Source organism: Argentina silus, assembly GCF_951799395.1.
Source record: "Argentina silus genome assembly, chromosome: 4".
Taxonomy (NCBI): Eukaryota; Metazoa; Chordata; class Actinopteri; order Argentiniformes; family Argentinidae; genus Argentina; species Argentina silus.
Genome location: NC_139658.1, coordinates 22,405,993 through 22,423,436, shown reverse-complemented (window position 1 = coordinate 22,423,436; position 17,444 = coordinate 22,405,993). Strand labels below are relative to the sequence as shown.

The following is a 17,444-nucleotide window of genomic DNA, read 5'->3' as shown; positions in this document are numbered from 1 at the left end:
CCAGCAATTCTAGTTATTTGATAGATAACAAGATTTTAGAGGCAACTGGTGGGAGCAAGGTAGGTTTAAACGTTTATTTTTTTCTATTGTTTTGTTTCATACGTATACATTGTCTGAGTTGATCCGTAACCTTCCTGATGAATGGGTAATTGCTTGATCGCAAATTTGGACCATGCAGTGAGAAAGGAAAAAGATGATCATACCCTCAGGCTGCTGACACTTTGATATGATTTGATTTCTGCATCAACTGCTGCTTTAACGCATGGCATTCGCCGGTTGCAAGATACAATCGAAGACAAATCATCCTCGAATTCACAATTCATTGAATATCCCAATTAACCGTATTGACTGTTGTATTCTCCAACTGATAGCTGGGGGGACTGGTGTGTAACAGTAATAGGCTACTATTGTTTCTGGGGGTGAATATGTCCTCCTCTGTGCCTCTCCAATGTTTCGCTGATTGGCTACAAGTGGCGCCTTTTCAACCAGCTAGACCCAATCCAGTTGATTTGTTTACTATCCAAAGTTAAATGTCTCCCGTCATATATTTGACAGTCTGAATGTAGGCCGCCTGCCACACATTTTGGTAGTTTTCAAAGAATGCCCAGAATGTGTTTTTATGGTTGCAATTGCCGCCCATATGAAAAAAAAAGTACATTCAGTCCTACTTCACTGCCAAAAATACAGTTAAACGGATCGTCTCCTGCAAAAGTGAACATATCTGTCCGTAGACTTCACGTGTGCTTAGGAACATTGTACAGTCGTTGCGGAGTGGACAGACTTTAATTTAAACTCGAACTTCCTGCTTTGATGTAAGGAAAGCTGCATTGTACAGTGTCGATAGGTGTGAGCGGAGAGATTGGTCTTAACCTTGTTCTTGATTGACCTCTAAATTCATTTTTCTATTTAATCTACATCCCCAAGTACATCCCCCAGAGATAACGACATTTATGGAAAAATAACCTCAGAATTAATAACGGAGTAACACCGATATCAATTCGCATTATCCTTATCAAAGGAGACGGTGTTTTACACGCACACGGTACAGTCATAGCATTCATAGTGCAACTGTATTTGTTGGAGGGGTTTTCGTGGAATGAACCAAAAGTAGTCCACTGTTCCCAGATACAGTATCAACCGTATGCAAAGTGCAGACAAGCGCTTGGAAGGTGATTTCGCTGGAGGCCTGTCTTCTGCTCTGAGACTTCCATTAGAAGGAAACACTTACAGTACATGTGCCATACAGTGTTTCCCCAACAGTTGTCAGTGGTCAGCAGCAGAAGTTTGAGTGGAAGATTTATATGACAAGCAGAACGTAACTGAGAACCCTGGGCTGAAAGCATTGTATACTCACATACTCCAACAAATATTTGTCACGCATGGACACACACTCACACACACACACACACACACTCACACACACACAAACACACACTCGCGCACACACACACTCACTCGCACCCACACACACACATACACACGTACTGTACACACACACACACACACACACACATACAGACACACACACACACACACAGACACACACAGACACACACACACCGACACCCACACACACACTGTATAAATATACACCCACACAGACATAGATAACCAATAGCAACTGGTAGAGACTGGATGGAGGATGAGTTAGATCTAAACTTTGGATGGGATATTGAGTTGTGAATATCTGTGCTACTTTTAGTTACTGCAAACTGATCTCGTGTTTCCCCTCGTTTGCCAAACCCCTGTCCGTGTCCGGAGGTACCCGCCCTGACGGGTGCCAAGGCTTATATTAAGCAGTTCTCACGCCGGCACTGCAAAAACGAATGCAGTGTGATTTTTGTTTAGTTTTTACATCGGTTGAAAATGTGTCAGTGGTTTTGGATTTTGGGTGTGGGGTGTAGAGGGAAAAAATTTGGGTAGTCCAGTATGGAAATGTGTGGATACATATGGGCATATGTGCACTATACATCTGAGCAATATTGAACAGGTTCAAAAGATTCCACACAGGTTATGAACTGTACATGTCATGCGTTATGCATGTATAATAGTCTTGAAATGATTTGGGCAGACGTGTCTCTCAGTGTCTCTGAGAAAGCAGCCCAAGTGACAGTGCCCCCCCCCCCCACTTCCCAGGTGCTCCACCCCGTCGTTCAGGGCTAGGTGCCCCACCCCGACCCCTCCCCTGAGGACCGAGCTCTGGGCGTCCATGCCCACACCCCCCTCTCACTGTCAGGGTGACGCTGGTGGACAGAAGCAGGGATGAGCAGCAGTGGGACCAAGGAGCCGTCGCCACCGCCAGACGAGGGCCAACCACCTACTCAGCCTCCTCCTCCACGCAGGGGGAGGGGCCGCCCACGGAAACAACAAGAGGTCAGGCATCACAGCCTCCTCCTCTGCATTCACATCACTTACATAAGACCCTGATTATTGTTAGATGCTACTTGGTATGCCATGCAGTTAAAATGAATACGAAACACTGTCATAATCAATACATGTTTATTTCAACAGACTGAACGCTTTGTGTACTGTAACGTAGCCTTGTTGGAGGGATAACATAACACAGCTCACTCAGCTGTGGTGATGCTCAGGTGTTTGCAGAACCACTGTACCATAGGGGAGGCTGGTGGAGGTAGAAATTGGAGGACGGGGCGGCTCATTGTAATGCAAGGAATGAGGGAATGAGGAACGGTATCAAACACGTGTGCACCGTGCTGTGCAATGAACCTGTCCTCCGATTCCCACCTCCACCAGCCTCCCCTGCAGCCCACCATATGTTAGCCTGCTTGCGCCGTCGACGCCGCCGTTCTCCTCCACCGTTTGACTGTTGTTCTCTCCAGGAACCCACCGGCCCTCCGACCCCAAAGAGGCCAAGAGGGCGACCCAGAGGGAGCAAGAACAAGGAGCCCCGTGTCACGCCCAAGGTAAGTCCAGCCTCTGGTACTGACGGAGGACAATGGGATCACGTGTGAGGCACCTCTCTCCACCTGACGCCACGCCTAACGCCACGTCTTCTCATCTCTGCCTCAGAAACAAGAGCCGGTCGGAGGGAGACGACCACGGGGCCGGCCGCGGAAATGGGTATGGGACAAGCGCGCTGTACACACACACACACACACACACACGCATGCAGGCATGCACACACACACACACACACACACACACATGCATACTGTACACAGCATACTAGCCTTGCTTCCTTCAAATGAGGAATGAGGAATGGTATCAAACATTCATTCCATTCCATGCATTACAATGAGCCATCTACAACTACAGACACACTTGAGGGAAGCAGGGCCTGGTGTGTTTCTCCTCCTTAATTGTTTGATTGGTTAATGTCAGTGATTGGCCCAAGCTTCTTCTCACCTGGTGTCCTAGGTTTGAAATAGTCATTGAACAAAAACTCACACACTCTCACTCACGCACTCTCACACACACACACACTCACAATCTCACTCTCACACACACACACTCACACTCTCACACACACACACACACACACACACACACACACATACACACACTCACACACACACACACACACACACATACACAGGTCTGGAGATGTTCACCCTCACACCATGCAGTGTGAACGTAGACAGAGTGGACGACCTCTGTCAGCGGTCAGAACAACCATACGGTCAGAACAACCATACGGTCAGAACAACCATACGGACAGAACAACCATACGGTCAGAACAACCATACGGTCAGAACAACCATACGGACAGTGAACAGATTTACATCGGAAAAAAGAAAATCAAGAATCAAGCTTTTGAGAAGTTCGAAGAGAGAAACAAATCTTCTGGGAGGGGGTCTTCTACAGATAGACACTCTCCCGACAAATGATGTGTTTAGGTCGGTGGGGTTCAGAATGAAATGGAGGAATCAGAGGAGGAGGATCAGAGGAATAACGATCCTAGCACGACCCTCCCGTTTCGTCTGGAGGACACAGAAGCCAGTGGTTGAGCAGACAGTTAGCCGGGAGCACGTGTCATTTGTGGGAGGCAGCACGTCTGGTTTGGGAGACACGTGACCATACATGTACATGTTAATTGACTGTTTCTTTCTCCATCACTTCTGTTTCTTCACAGCCCCAGAGAGTCGTTCAGCAGGTCGTTCAAGAACAGCAGGTAAGAGATTGTGTTTTGTTGTCGCACTGCATCATGGGAATTGCTTATTATTGTTACACTAGTGACTTAAAAGTGCGAATGTTCTTTGCGTACAGGGAATTACAGCCATGGTGGTAATTGATCGAACACATCATTTCATTTGTCTTCAGTTTTTTTCGCTTAGACATCAGACGTGTACTTTACGTCACTCTGGCATCTCTTTAAACCACAAGTAGAAGTCATATTTTGGGAGACATATTCTCTCAGCTTTTGCACTGGAGCGCTGCTTACCAAGAGGTGGATAGACCTGAGCACGAGAGAAAACCTTCCGTTCGCTCAGCACGTTTGTTCTTTCTGAGATTCAACCCGATTGCGTAAACGTTCGCGGAAGAACGCGTCAGTTAAGTCAACGTCAGCCCGTCTTGTCTTTCCGCCATTCTCACTGCCGCCGAACAGTTTCAAAGGAGTTATAACGCTTTAAGAACTGAAACCGTTAGACAGAGTCCCTCTATCAGACGTACTCACTCGAAGGGGAAGAGTGAGTCAATGGTGAGGGGAAACCTGATATAACCGCTCTCTTCCCCTCTCTTCTTGGTTTCCTGACATAACCGTCCATCTTCCTCGCCTTTTTTGGTCTGAGAGCCAGACCTGTTTCCCCACATGTACTCTCGTCACAACACTCATTTACACACTCATACAAGTATACCATTATTCATCACAAGCACAGGGACAGACAGACAGACAGACAGACAGACAGACAGACAGACAGACAGACACGCACTCTCACTCACACAAACACACAAACGCACATACACACATGCACACACACACACACACACGTTGTCACACTAATGTCTGTAATTTCGGTATCTCTCCTGTCACAGGGTCCTTCAGAAGAGGCAGGGGAGGGTCCTTCACAGTCTCTGCCCGCTAAGGCTTCTTCATCATCATCATCATCATCATCATCACCATCATCATCTCAGGCTCCACCAAAGGAGGAAGAGGAGGAAGGGCAATAGATAATAACTAACTACCTCAAGGTTTGGGCAAAGATAGTTACAATCCCACCGTGGCATGTGGATTCCAAAACATCAGGGGAAGATGCAGGGAGTCTCTACTTGATAGAACATCATTGTGTTACTGTGCCTGTGGTCTGTCTGTCCACAGCCGAGGCAGGGGTCGAATGGGTATAGCCGTCTGTTGATTATTTTAGGATTTAGTCAGTGGGGCTCTCTGCCCAAACACTTTGTCATTACTGACATTATGATTGATTGTGTGGGTATGGGTGTGGATAGGGGTGTGTGTGTGTGTGTGTGTGTGTGTGTGTGTGTGTGTGTGTGTGTGGTGTGTGTGTGTGTGTGTGTGTGTTTGTGGTGATAGTGGTGGTGGTGGGATGGTGGGTAGGGGTGTGTGTGTGTGTGTGTGTGTGTGTGTGTGTGTGTGTGTGTGTGTGTGTGTGTGTGTGTGTGTGTGTGTGTGTGTGTGTGGTGATAGTGGTGGTTGTGGGATGGTGGGTAGGGGGTGGTTAAAGAAAAGGATGCAGCTGCTGTCACCATATTTTACCGACATTTCAAACCATGATACTAAGACAAGACTTGTGACCCATTTGACCCTTAACTCACACACTCACAAAGGGTTAAAAAAAAAGTCCAAAAGGTTCTACATGGAACCCAAATAGGTTATTCAAAGGGTTCTAGAAGCCTTTTTGGTTCTAGGTAGAACCTTTTAGTTGATGAGTGCAGGGAAGCTCAACTCATAAAAATAATTTCACGTACTGTTTTTGAAGTGACATTGGAATGTTGTGCTGTTAACATTTGAATGGGAATACATTTTACATTACATTTTACATGAAGAGAAATAACGTCTGACTCAACAGTGTCCTATTGACATGATTTCACCATACTCAGGTTTTTTTTGTTCTACTATTACAATGACTTTACCACACACAAAAAAAACTCAGGTATTTTTGCCTTAACACAGCTATTCAAATAGCTATTCAGGAACATGTGTCATTCTACTCAGTTAGAATTATTGTGCTATTTTGATTGTGTATTTCTGATCTGTGTTTGACATTCACAATATGACTTGACACACACACCTCATTCAGACCTCAACTCACCTCAGTCTCCTTGCCTCTCTGTCTACCTCAGTCTTAAGGAGAGGAGAACTTTTACAGCCTCTCCCTACACCCCAAACACACACACACACACACACACACACACACACACACACACACACACACACACACACACACACACACGTACGTTTAGTTAAGACACTTCCATACATGCTGCACCCACCACAGGGGAGGCTGGTGGAGGTAGAAATCAGAGAACAGGCTCACTGCAATGCACAGGATGGGATGGAATGATTCTGTCCTAAGCATTACAATGAGCCCGTCCTCCGATTTCTACCTCCACCAGCCTCCCCTGACCCACCAGCCCTACACTCCTCCTTTAGACACTTCCACACACGTGCAGACTGACTCTCCGTGTTAATGCTCTGATAATTATAAGGTTCACCTGCAGTTATGAAAATGACTTACAAGACGTTGATATGATATGATATTTGCATAGAAGGTTGCAAACTCATGAACTAGGATGTGTTGTCGTCAGTTCTTTGAACCTTACATTTGTTCGCGATCTACATCGCAATCTACATGTTTTTTTTTCGGTGCAATGTCGTCATCGCTATGTCATTGTCTGTGCTGATTCTCACACACTGTAATACTGTACGTACGTATGTATAACCTCTCAGCCTTCCACACCCTTCAATGACCTGTTGTGAGAAGACATTAAATAGTCAGAACAACAATGTGTTCTCAACGTTAGTTCGTGCGGGGTGTAACGACCCACATGTTGTCCGTTACGAGGGAAAAAAACAAGCTTTTTAGTTTTCAGTCGGTTGCAAGTTAGTATGTTTGTGAGTCTTCCCATATTTACTTCTTCAGCCCTTTGGCTGTCATCACTGTCACCCCTGCGGACTACCTCCATGACCAATCTGCCTTGGCCCGCCCCCCAGCTCTGTCTCAGACAGGTGATTGGTTTTAGCTTCGCTTGTCCCCCTGCAATCTTAGAACAGCTGTAGAGCTAATAGAATAAGTACCACCGTACTTTGATATCAGTAAGAGTGCCTTGTCGTAACCACAGTCTCAACTCTACGTCATACCAATGTCAGGATATCCACTATCTCGGGGGAGGATGGCGGAGGTAGAAATCGGAGGATGGGCTCATTGCAATGCATGGAATGGAATGGTCCTCCGATTTCTACCTCCACCAGCCTCCCTTGTGACTATCTATATCCACTGTGTTGCTCCATGAGCTTACTGATGGTGATGTATTCAGTATTATATAAACATTTTAAAGAATTTATTTCATGTACGTCGCAATGCTTTGTGTGAGGGTTTTAAAATATTGAAATGTTATAGGTAAGTCCATTTGTGTTATGTCATTGCTCTGGAATGTTTGCTTTATGTGCTTGCTAGATATAAAAAAAAAACTAAAAAAAAACGTATGTTCTATTTCAAACCTTCTTGATCATATACTGTACGATGACGATTTTATACAAGATGTCAATCCATTTTAACTTGAAACCAACAAACAAAACTCAAACGTCTGTTCTCAATTTTGCCTCTGCTCTGTCTCGTCCCCTGTCACAGTGTGTTTGCATGAGTGCAAAGAGGTACTACTTTGTCTGTCACCAATAAAGGTATCACATATTGTTTGTTTGTTATGTATTGTATTCATTACAAAATCCGCCGTAGATTGAAGACCCATCTCTTCAGGCTACGTCTTAACTGTCCCTCCTAAAGACCTCTTCAACCCCACTACCCCCCCTGTGCAAGTTTCTCTCCTGTAAATAAATGTAAAAAAAAAAATCTTCCTTTCTTCTAGCATTGTGACTGCCAATGGCCCCTGGTCCTAGCATTGATTACTTTTTCTTCAGGTGACGGATGGATAGATGATTCACTTACTTAGTCAAATGCATTTGTTGTGAGTCGCTTTGGATAAAGGCCTCTGCTAAATGCCAAAAATGTAATGTGAATGTAAACAAAATAAGTGGTGGCTGAAAGCACTGTAGTTTAAATATGTTGAGTGTATAGAAACCAACACTGCTTTATTACTCGTTACAGGGGGAACATCATGTTGACGGGAAGGGTGAGAGTTCACACAGTTTAGACAGGAGTGCTGACACAGTTTAGACATGTGGGAAGGGTGGCACTGTGTAACCCAGGGGAGGCTGGCGGAGGTTGAAATCGGGAGGACGGGGCTCGTTGTAATGCACGAAACGGAATGAGGAATGGTATCAAACACGTTTTTGTTTGATACCATTCCTTATTCAGTTCCGTGCATTACAACGAGTCCCCGTCCTCCGATTTCAACCTCCGCCAGCCTCCCCTGGTGTAACCTATGCTAGGGAGTTTACATTTAACTAGTCATCTTCCCCATGCGGTTAAAGTCATCCAGACCTCCTGATGTCCATTGTTGTCCATCACCCGTGTCCAAATCCTCAAATGCCCTATTCACTCAGTCCTCTCGCCCCCACAAGCAGTCAAAAGTCAATAACACACAAAACTCTCTTGCCAAATGTTGTTGCCGACTGTACATTTACGTAGCAGCAAAAAAACAAAAACAAAAAACGTGTGGTAATAAATAGTATATTCTAGACAAACACTCGATTGGAGAGGGATAGTCGTTCCTGCAGCTTTGCTTCCAGCAACATCAGAGACAACACACCGCCCTTGAAGTCTTTGTGCGACAAATGACAACCAGTGTATTTGTTATAGATACATTGTTTCCCAATATATCCCAAAATAGCAGGAGAGGCTGGCGGGGGTAGAAATCAGAGGACGGGCTCATTGTGATGCATGGAACGGAATGAGGAATGGTATCAAACACTTTATCCAAAGTCCATTCCGTGCATCACAATGAGCCCGTCCTCGGATTTCTACCTCCGCCAGCCTCCCCTGGTTTCCCATCATATCCCACCATAGTCGCTGAAGACAACTTAAGTACCGAAGTGAAAGTGGAATCATAAAAATGGTGGGAGACCATCACAGTAAAACTAATGCTACAACTAGATATTCAGATCCCCTACACAACCCTCGGAAAACACCCTCCAAACGTTCATAGATTCCCAATGGACGAAAATCCTTTTTTTTTCCTCCTTTTTTTTTCCCCTGAGCGACAGATCTCAGGACAGATCCCGCTACCCATGTCTGGAAGAGGGCTGTTATGCGTTGAGAACGTTGGCTACATCTGTGAAGACCAGACGACTCGGTCTCTGTGTCGTACCCTGTGAGGTGGTCAGAGTCTGCGGGAGAGGTGGGTTGGGATTGGTGGGGAGGGGGTTAGGGCAGGGGGGACAAAACAGGAAGACAGTGAGTGACGGCAATCAGCGTACCATCATAATAACTTGCTGAACTGTACTAGAGTCATCAAAACTCTGTTCTAGAGTCATCAAAACTCTGTTCTAGAGTCATCAAAACTCTAACTTTGTACTGTCTTGATCATATCAACTGGTTTTGCATTTGTAACCAATAGTGAATCTACCACTGCTACAACTGCCTGTAATAACATCTATTTGATCTATTTTTTTGTTTTATCAATACACCGTAGTGGGTTAGCAACACTGAGGAAGAGGACAGGTGACTGGATTACTTCAGCCATCTACTGGCTTCTATCTTCATTTGGACAAGGTAATCACGTCTTTTTTTTGTCACATTTGTTGATAACACCAGAATAATGACATACAGGAGCGTAGTGAGTCAGGTCAATCACAGCACACAATGAGAAAAGGGTTATTTTGAAGGGTTTTAAGAGCTGACCTGGGTCGAAATAGTATGTATTCGTTTTTACAAACACTTTATCTGGACTTGATTCAGCTTGCGTGGCAACTGGATGAGCATGGTGTGTTCATTTGCGACCAGGGGAGGCTGGTGGAGGTAGAAATCGGAGGATGAGCTCATTGTAATGCATGGAACGGAATGATGAATGGTATCAAACACTGCATTACAATGAGCCCGTCCTCCGATTTCTACCTCCATCAGCCTCCCCTGTTTGGGACTATTGCATTGGTCCCATTGCACCGGACAAGCAAATTCAAGTGTTGTTATTCAGAAGCAAACCCACACTGTTTGGACCCAGGAGCAGTGGTGTGAGATGAGAGACGGTTATCACAACGGGACTGTTTGGTAGTATTGCACACAGAGGAGGGAAGATGTCAGATGAAGGTATGGGTGTGTCAGTCTTCAGTGTGTAGACTTTGAAGTTCAGAATGTGTGTGTGTGTGTGTGTGTGTGTGTGTGTGTGTGCGTGTGTGTTTCTGTGTGTGTGTCTGTGACTTTGTGTTGACTTTGATAATGAGAGGCCTACACATGATTTACGCTTGGTTTCCAGCCCTTAGATTTGCTTTACTGCTGTGTCTTATGTGGAGGCTGGGACAGTAGAGGTAAGATCTGAGTCCCCCTCTACCAGCCTCCACTGCTCTGCTGTAACTAGATGAACAGTAGGACACAAAGCTTGTAAGCACTGGACATGGTTGGTATACTGTGTACTGTGTGTGTGTGTGTGTGTGTGTGTGTGTGCGTGTGCGTGTGTTTTTTTGAAAGGATAGTTAAAGGAACATGGAGCACAGTTGATACTTTACCATATTTGACTTTTACCATTATGCCTATTGTCAAAACTTAAAAAAGAAATATAAAAGAAAAAAGGACATTGATAAGAATATAACTTTCCAACTGGGAAGCAACTTACAGTAGCAATGTAAAACAAAACTAATAGAAGTAAGCCTATACAGTTTTGGAGACAACCAAAGATCATCAAGTGCAGAATATACAGTATCACTGCTGATGATCACAAGTCTTAACATAAGTGAGGACCAGTGGAGGCTGGAGGAGGTAGAAATCAGAGGATGGGCTCATTGTAATGCATGGGATGGAATGAGGAATGGTATCAACCACGTGTGTGTGTGTGTGTGTGTGTGTGTGTGTGTGTGTGTGTGTGTGTGTGTGTGTGTGTGTGTGTGTGTGTGTGTGTGTGTGTGTGATACCATTCCTCATTCTGTTCCATGCATTACAATGAGCCCGTCCTCTGATTTCTACCTCCACCAGCCTCGCTTGGTGAGAACACAATGCAACGATAAAGGTTTGCGTTCGTCATTCCAGGCCTAGGTGAGTGTTCTAGGAAGTGTGGTGCTGCCTGAGGCAGGTGTTGTGGTCTACCTTGGCGTTGGGTCCCGTCAGGCTTCCATCTCGGCCGTGGTCCAGTAGTTCCTGTTCCAGGTCATCCTGTTCCTCTGCCGGGTCAAAGTTGTACATGGGCATGAGCTGGTGCCTCAGCTTCTCCAACCTGGCCGCAGGTCAAAGGTCAAGAGGGGAGGCAAGGGTCACTGTGAGCAGTGGTTAGTGTACAGTGGAGGCTGTTAGTGGAAGCTGTCGAAGGTAGTTTGTTTGCCGAGAGTATTTGTTTGCCGAGAGTATTTGGCTGTTCCTGAAAGGCGTTGCTCAATAACAAAGCTGATTTTGACCTATAAGAAATTCAAGGAAATTCAAAACTTCTTAGTAATTTAGACACATTTCCTCACCTCTTCCGTTTCCTGATGTACAGCATCTGAGAGGGAAACATGGTGGGACAAAGAGACACGTCATCATCACAGTTGACATGACATGAAGAGCAGAGCAGCTATTAAACTTAGTGGACCAGGGGAGGCTAGTGGAGGTAGAAATCAGAGGACAGGTATCCAACACGTGTTTGATACCATTCCTCATCCTCATTCCACGCATTGCAACGAGCCCGTCCTCCGATTTCTGCCTCCACCAGCCTCCCCTGCTGTGCACTAAGCACTAACCCGAATGATACTTAAGTAAATCAACTGCCTCGGGGCGCTCAAGTGGCGTAGCACACTAAGGCGCATACCATATCATTACAAGGTCCCTGGTTCGATTCCAGCCATCAACATATCCTGCATGTCATCCCTCCTCTCTCTCTCTCTCTCCCATCCTTCCTGTCAATCTCTACTATCTCTATCCCAATAAAGCAGAAATGACCTAAAAACATATTTAAATTTTAAAATCAACTGCCTCCTTACAATGACGACGACCAGGCCGATGACGGTGATGATGCCGAACGGGACCAGAACCATCCCCATCCCTGAGCCCTCGACCGCCACCTCCGGAAGCTTGGTGGCGTTGAAGCTGGTCTCGTTGGTCGTTATCGTCACGGTCATTAGCGTTGTCCTGGAAGTGACATTGTCCCGCTCCATCGTGGCGTCCGCGGTGGCGGCGAGGATGGTGCCGGTGGAAGTGTTGGACAGAAAGCTAGCAGCGGTGGTCTTGGCCGTGGTCAGGTCCATGGTTTCAGCCCGGAGGACAGGGCCAGGGGAGAGAGTGGGGTCCCACTGTTGCTGTGGATGTATTTCCAAGTCTCTGCGTCTTACGTTTTCTGTGTCACAGTGTCCAGTGTGTCGCAGATTTTCTCTCTCTGGACTGAGGTGTGCTGAAGCGGTGGGGATGCATTGGGGACGCTGGTCTGGGGACTCTCTCCCTGGGCAATCCTGAGGGGGGGAAAAACGTTTTTTTCATTTTGGCCAACAACATGTCATGTTGCCTTCATTTATAGTGTGCAGGGCTGTGGTTTGGATTTGTCTCACCCTGTATCCAGGATCCAAGTCACATTTTCGTGTATGCTCATGACTGTGCTAGTGCTGCTCTGTATTGGGTGTGTGTGTGTGTGTGTGTGTGTCTGTAGGTGTGTGTGTGTGTGTGTGTGTGTGTGTGTGTGTGTGTGTCTGTAGGTGTGTGTGTGTGTGTGTGTGTGTGTGTGTGTGTGTGTGAGTGTGTGTAGGTGTGTGTGTGCATTTGTGTGTACTGTAAGTGGATGTGTGTCCCTGACTTCCTTCCACAAACAGTTTGGAAAGGGGTTTTGAGGTTAAGGCAAGCTAGTTTGAGGTCTGAGGCCAACTATGGCAAACAGGAGGGGATTTTCATAAAGTTATTCTCTTAATCTGAGTAGAGCCTTGGCGATCGTAGATAAATAGTTAAACAGACAGTTTATGGTCACCTGGAGGGCCACAATGAGTAATCTCTAAAACAAACTATCACCAAGGCAACAAAGTGCATCCTCCGCCTATGACAGCCAACCCATTAGATGATCTTGATTCTAGAATGTTCTGTCTCATTGTGTCGATGACATGTCTAGATTCACAGTAAAGATGAGTGTTAAAGTTAAAGCAGATACGCCCCCACCCCTGATTCCATCTGAATAAAACATACAACCCGTTATGCCAGCAGGGCTGCACTGGGTGTTGCGGGCAGGATGTGGGCACAAAAAGCAGTGAAAGAAAGTAGCAGAACAAAGCCGGTAGAATACCAGGGAAAACCAACCCCTAGAAACACAGCACACACACACGCACACACACACACACACACACACACTGTCGTTGAGGAAATGTGTCAAAAGGGGTGCAGCTCACCCACACAACTACGACAGTACATACAGACACAGACGGATGTGTGCCCAGCCCACACGCAAGCATGCACGCACGCACACACACACACACACACACACACACACACACACACACACACACACACACACACACACACACACACACACACACACACACACATACATACATACACGCAAACGCAGACACGCAAACGCAGACACGCAAACACAGACACACACACACACACACACCTGTCTGTACAGAACCTGTTTAAGGGGTCAAGCAAGGACATTCAGACTCGAATATAACATAATGGTCCCGGTGTATCTCAAAATATGTTCCCATATCAGAGGCAAATACTGCAGTTACTGATTCTTCGCTTGAATTGCGGTAAAACTAAATAGCAGAAGAAGTTGCAGAGATTGATACAGTACACCGGTATTGACACAGTATACTGAAGGGTGCTTTGCCATACATGTTTACATGTTTGGGTAGTAGCATAGCTGCTGACCTCCTACCATAGGAGTGCAGCGGAGGCTGGTGGAGGTTGAAATTGGAGGACAGGCTCATTGTGTGATTGATACCGTGTGTTTGATAGCATTCCTCATTCCATTCCATGTATCACAATGAGCCCGTCCTCCCATTTCTACCTCCACCAGCCTCCCCTGCCCACTAACCACTGCTCATAGTGACCGTTTCCCCCATTCCATGCATTACAATGAGCCCGTCCTCCAATTTCTACCTCCACCAGCCTCTCCCGACATAGAGCCACACAAGCAGTGAAAACAAAGAGTCATGAACCGTCCTCCCTCCCTGCGTCCTGCCCGGTCACATAATGAAGAACATGTGCAATGTACTGTAAGCACACGACCAATCAGAACACAGAGCCAGTCTCAGCCTCTGTCACTGTCCAATTAGAGATCAAGTACAGTACAAAGACAATCCGCGTAAACATTTCCAGAACACAACATCTTTATTTCTTTTGTCTGATTCTCACATGAGGTGCGGTTGCACTGTGGTCATTTTAAGGCTCTCATTCAGATATGTAAATGTTAGCTGGTCTATGGCAAAGGCCTGTCATTTAATCCTGCCAACGTGACAAGCAAGCTCTCACCCTATGTGCCCTGCCAGATTAGTGATGTTGTCAATGTTGCCTACCTTCTCTTGCTGAAAAGAAGCTGAAAAAGGGGGGAGCTGCCGTAGCAAGGGGCTAGATAGAGGAGGGGTAATTTCCTGAGGAGAAGGAACGTTTTTCCCCTCTCTCTACCCCTCCTCCTCCTCTGCTTTCCCCAGCTCTACAGCAGAAACACAGGCGCTCCACTGAGAGGTTGTTGACATGGAAAACACTCTCATTCTCTCTGCTGATCCACTCCACACCCTGCAACGCCGAGCCCAGGCTGCTTCTCACAGATCCCCCTCTCTTTTCCCCTGCCTCCGTCAACCTATCCCTCTATCCTGCCCTCTCTTCTGCTTTAAATAACAGAATCAGCTGCAGGGATGCTGCTGCAACCAGAGAGCTGGGATCTAAGGCTCCCTCCCCCCACCATCCCTCCTTCCATTGGTCAGATGGGGTGTAAGCAGCCGCTGTGGTTGGCTCCCTCAGCTGTCCGTCTGGCTTTGTAGGGATGAGAATGGGATTTAATGGGTCAGCGGGTCGATGGGTCTGCACACCAGATGCTGTCAGACTCAGGCGAGTAATTGCATCCGGGTGGCCAGCCAGCCTCAGGAAATTAACCCTGTGATGTCCTCCCTCTCTGAGTGTTCTATTCCCACAGAAACATGCTCGCAGCCACAGCTCTTTTCTAGTCTCTTTGGATTGTCAGGATTGATTGTTGTTTTATCACACTATGGTATGTGGAAGAGTCCGATTCAGATTTGGGTCAAATATATAGTATGTTAAATAATACCAAACACTTGGGCTGTGTTTGATGTAGCTTGCCTAGCACAATATAACCAAAATGGAACGGTCCTTAAAGTGCACACTCTGGGCTAAATCAAGCACACCTCAAATACAAGTACAGTATTTGCAAAATGTCAAAAAATGAATCATAAAAAAAAATAAAAAAAATGTCTGTTGCTGCATTGTACAAAATGATATGACGGCAAAAATGTTAAGACAATATTCCATAAACATAAACAATCAGTTTCATATTATTTATTATTTTGACAAAATAAACACAATAACTGCATATATACAGTACCTTCCAATCAATCAGTCAATCAAGTCTATTTGTATAGCGTACAATCAAGTACAGTATGTTTAATTTAAGGCCTTCATCTTAAGGTGAAAGAACACATGGAAATCTGGATAGTTGACAAACAATATTGAGAACAGTTGTAGTTTATAGTTTTATTATCATACGGTACATATTCAACCAGATGTTCACAACCTAGAACTCACTTTGGCCTTTTTCCTTCATTGATCCACTTCAATTAGATCCACTTAGCTCATCTTGAATGAGTCTCCAGTCATCATGGCTACGAATTCTGGGAAGAGAATGTTTTCGAAGGTGCTTACATTGTACAGTAATAATAATAATGTACATAATAATAAATGTGCCATTTAGCTGACGCTTTTATCCAAAGCGACTTACATTGCAGTGAGTGCATACGTTTCAGTATATATGGTCCCAGCAGGAACCTACAGTACCAGTCAAAAGTTTGGACACACCTTCTCATTCAATGGTTTTTCTTTATTTCTTTTATTATTTTCTACATTGTAGATTAATATTGAAGACATCAAAACTATGAAGGAACACATATGGAATTATGTAGCAAACAAAGTGTTAAACAAACCAGAATATGTTTTAGATTTTAGATTCTTCAAAGTAGCCACCTTTTGCTTTGATGACAGCTTTGCACACTCTTGGCAAGTTTATGTCCAGACTTTTGACTGGTACTGTACATTATATCAAAATCTAACAAACATTGAAAACAGTAATTGATCTGAGACACCAGTACTTCCCTGTTAAATATGATTAACTTTGAATCTTATGATAGAACACGTTGCTTGTAAGAACTACCACAGTTTGAGATTCTCCTTCATTTGTTTTATGTTTTCCCCAAGCCACCCTCATTGGAGGACATAAGAGCTTTGTTTGTTGTGTTCGTTTTTCTAAAACTATTTTATCACATATATGTTTAATATACAAATAAGGTACTTTTATTTGATTTATTTTTACACAATATTACATTTTTGCAAATGTTAGCCTTCCACGATCTGTAATGGTCCACTCTGGAGTTCACTACACTCTTACCTTCATAGTCGATGGTTCCATCTCCATCTTTATCCGCCTCCTTCATCATCTGTTCTGCCTCAATCTCATTGAGTGGTTCCCCTGCGTTCATCAACACGTACCTGGAAATGGCGAAGCTGGTGTTACTGATACAAGCTAATGCCATAGTTATCGGGATGTGTATCGAAAGAAAGAAATCAGAAGTGATTCTTAGATTGGTGCCCAGCCACATTGGTGTAATGTAACAGGCTTACTTGAGGGTATTCCACTCAATATATCCCTTGGCGTCTTTGTCAAACACTTTGAAAGCGGCACGCAACTCAGCGTCCTGGTTCTTGGTTCTTTCGATGTGCAATGCCATCAGAGCCAGGAAACGGTCACAGTTAAAAGTCCCTTTGCCTGTGATGTCACAAAAATAGATATGCGAGAGTGTATTACCACTGACTGAGATAATGAGCATCTGACAACCTTCAATTCATTTCCTTTGATGTCTGATGAAACGTCTTCAGGGAGAGAAAATAGCTTTCTGAGAGTACACTCACGCACTGTAGCCAGAATAAAGTTGAATCACAGTGAAACACTGACATCTACAGATAGCTGGGAAATCCTTCACCTAACAACTTGTATTTGGATTGGTAACACTTTACTTT

At 45.1% G+C, this 17,444-nt stretch overlaps 2 protein-coding genes and 1 long non-coding RNA gene across 3 annotated transcripts; 1 reads left to right on the top strand and 2 right to left on the bottom strand.

Moving 5' to 3' along the window:
* The first annotated feature begins 3,023 nt into the window (after positions 1-3,023).
* LOC310803414 lies at positions 3,024-5,201 on the top strand. Its single transcript, XR_014554180.1, has 3 exons — positions 3,024-3,081; positions 4,094-4,132; positions 4,996-5,201. It is a non-coding gene; the product is annotated as an uncharacterized lncRNA (long non-coding RNA).
* Positions 5,202-9,302: 4,101 nt separating this feature from the next.
* cUnh3orf18 (chromosome Un C3orf18 homolog) lies at positions 9,303-14,322 on the bottom strand (the record flags this gene model as incomplete). The annotated part of the gene is made up of 5 exons (XM_083668541.1): positions 9,303-9,424; positions 11,334-11,460; positions 11,696-11,721; positions 12,200-12,606; positions 14,301-14,322. 5 exons carry the CDS (start codon positions 14,320-14,322, stop codon positions 9,344-9,346), a joined length of 663 nt encoding a protein of 220 aa, XP_083524667.1. The 3' UTR covers positions 9,303-9,343.
* Positions 14,323-15,765: 1,443 nt separating this feature from the next.
* On the bottom strand, positions 15,766-17,227 carry LOC310803413 (calglandulin-like). Its single transcript, XM_083668158.1, has 3 exons — positions 17,049-17,227; positions 16,816-16,916; positions 15,766-16,045 (listed from the first exon to the last, which is right to left on the bottom strand). The coding sequence occupies exons 1-3, from the start codon at positions 17,153-17,155 to the stop codon at positions 16,002-16,004; spliced, it is 252 nt and encodes an 83-aa protein (XP_083524284.1). The 5' UTR covers positions 17,156-17,227; the 3' UTR covers positions 15,766-16,001.
* Positions 17,228-17,444: the final 217 nt, after the last annotated feature.

What these genes read in the sequence shown, in the direction of transcription:
- LOC310803413 (XM_083668158.1), bottom strand. Translation starts at nt 17,155, where the DNA reads ATGGCATTGCACATCGAAAGAACCAAGAACCAGGACGCTGAGTTGCGT. An exon ending in ATTGAGTGGAATACCCTCAA is followed by an intron (nt 16,917 to 17,048) that starts GTAAGCCTGTTA and finishes CGCCATTTCCAG; the next exon opens with GTACGTGTTGATGAACGCAG. An exon ending in TGGAACCATCGACTATGAAG is followed by an intron (nt 16,046 to 16,815) that starts GTAAGAGTGTAG and finishes TTCTCTTCCCAG; the next exon opens with AATTCGTAGCCATGATGACT.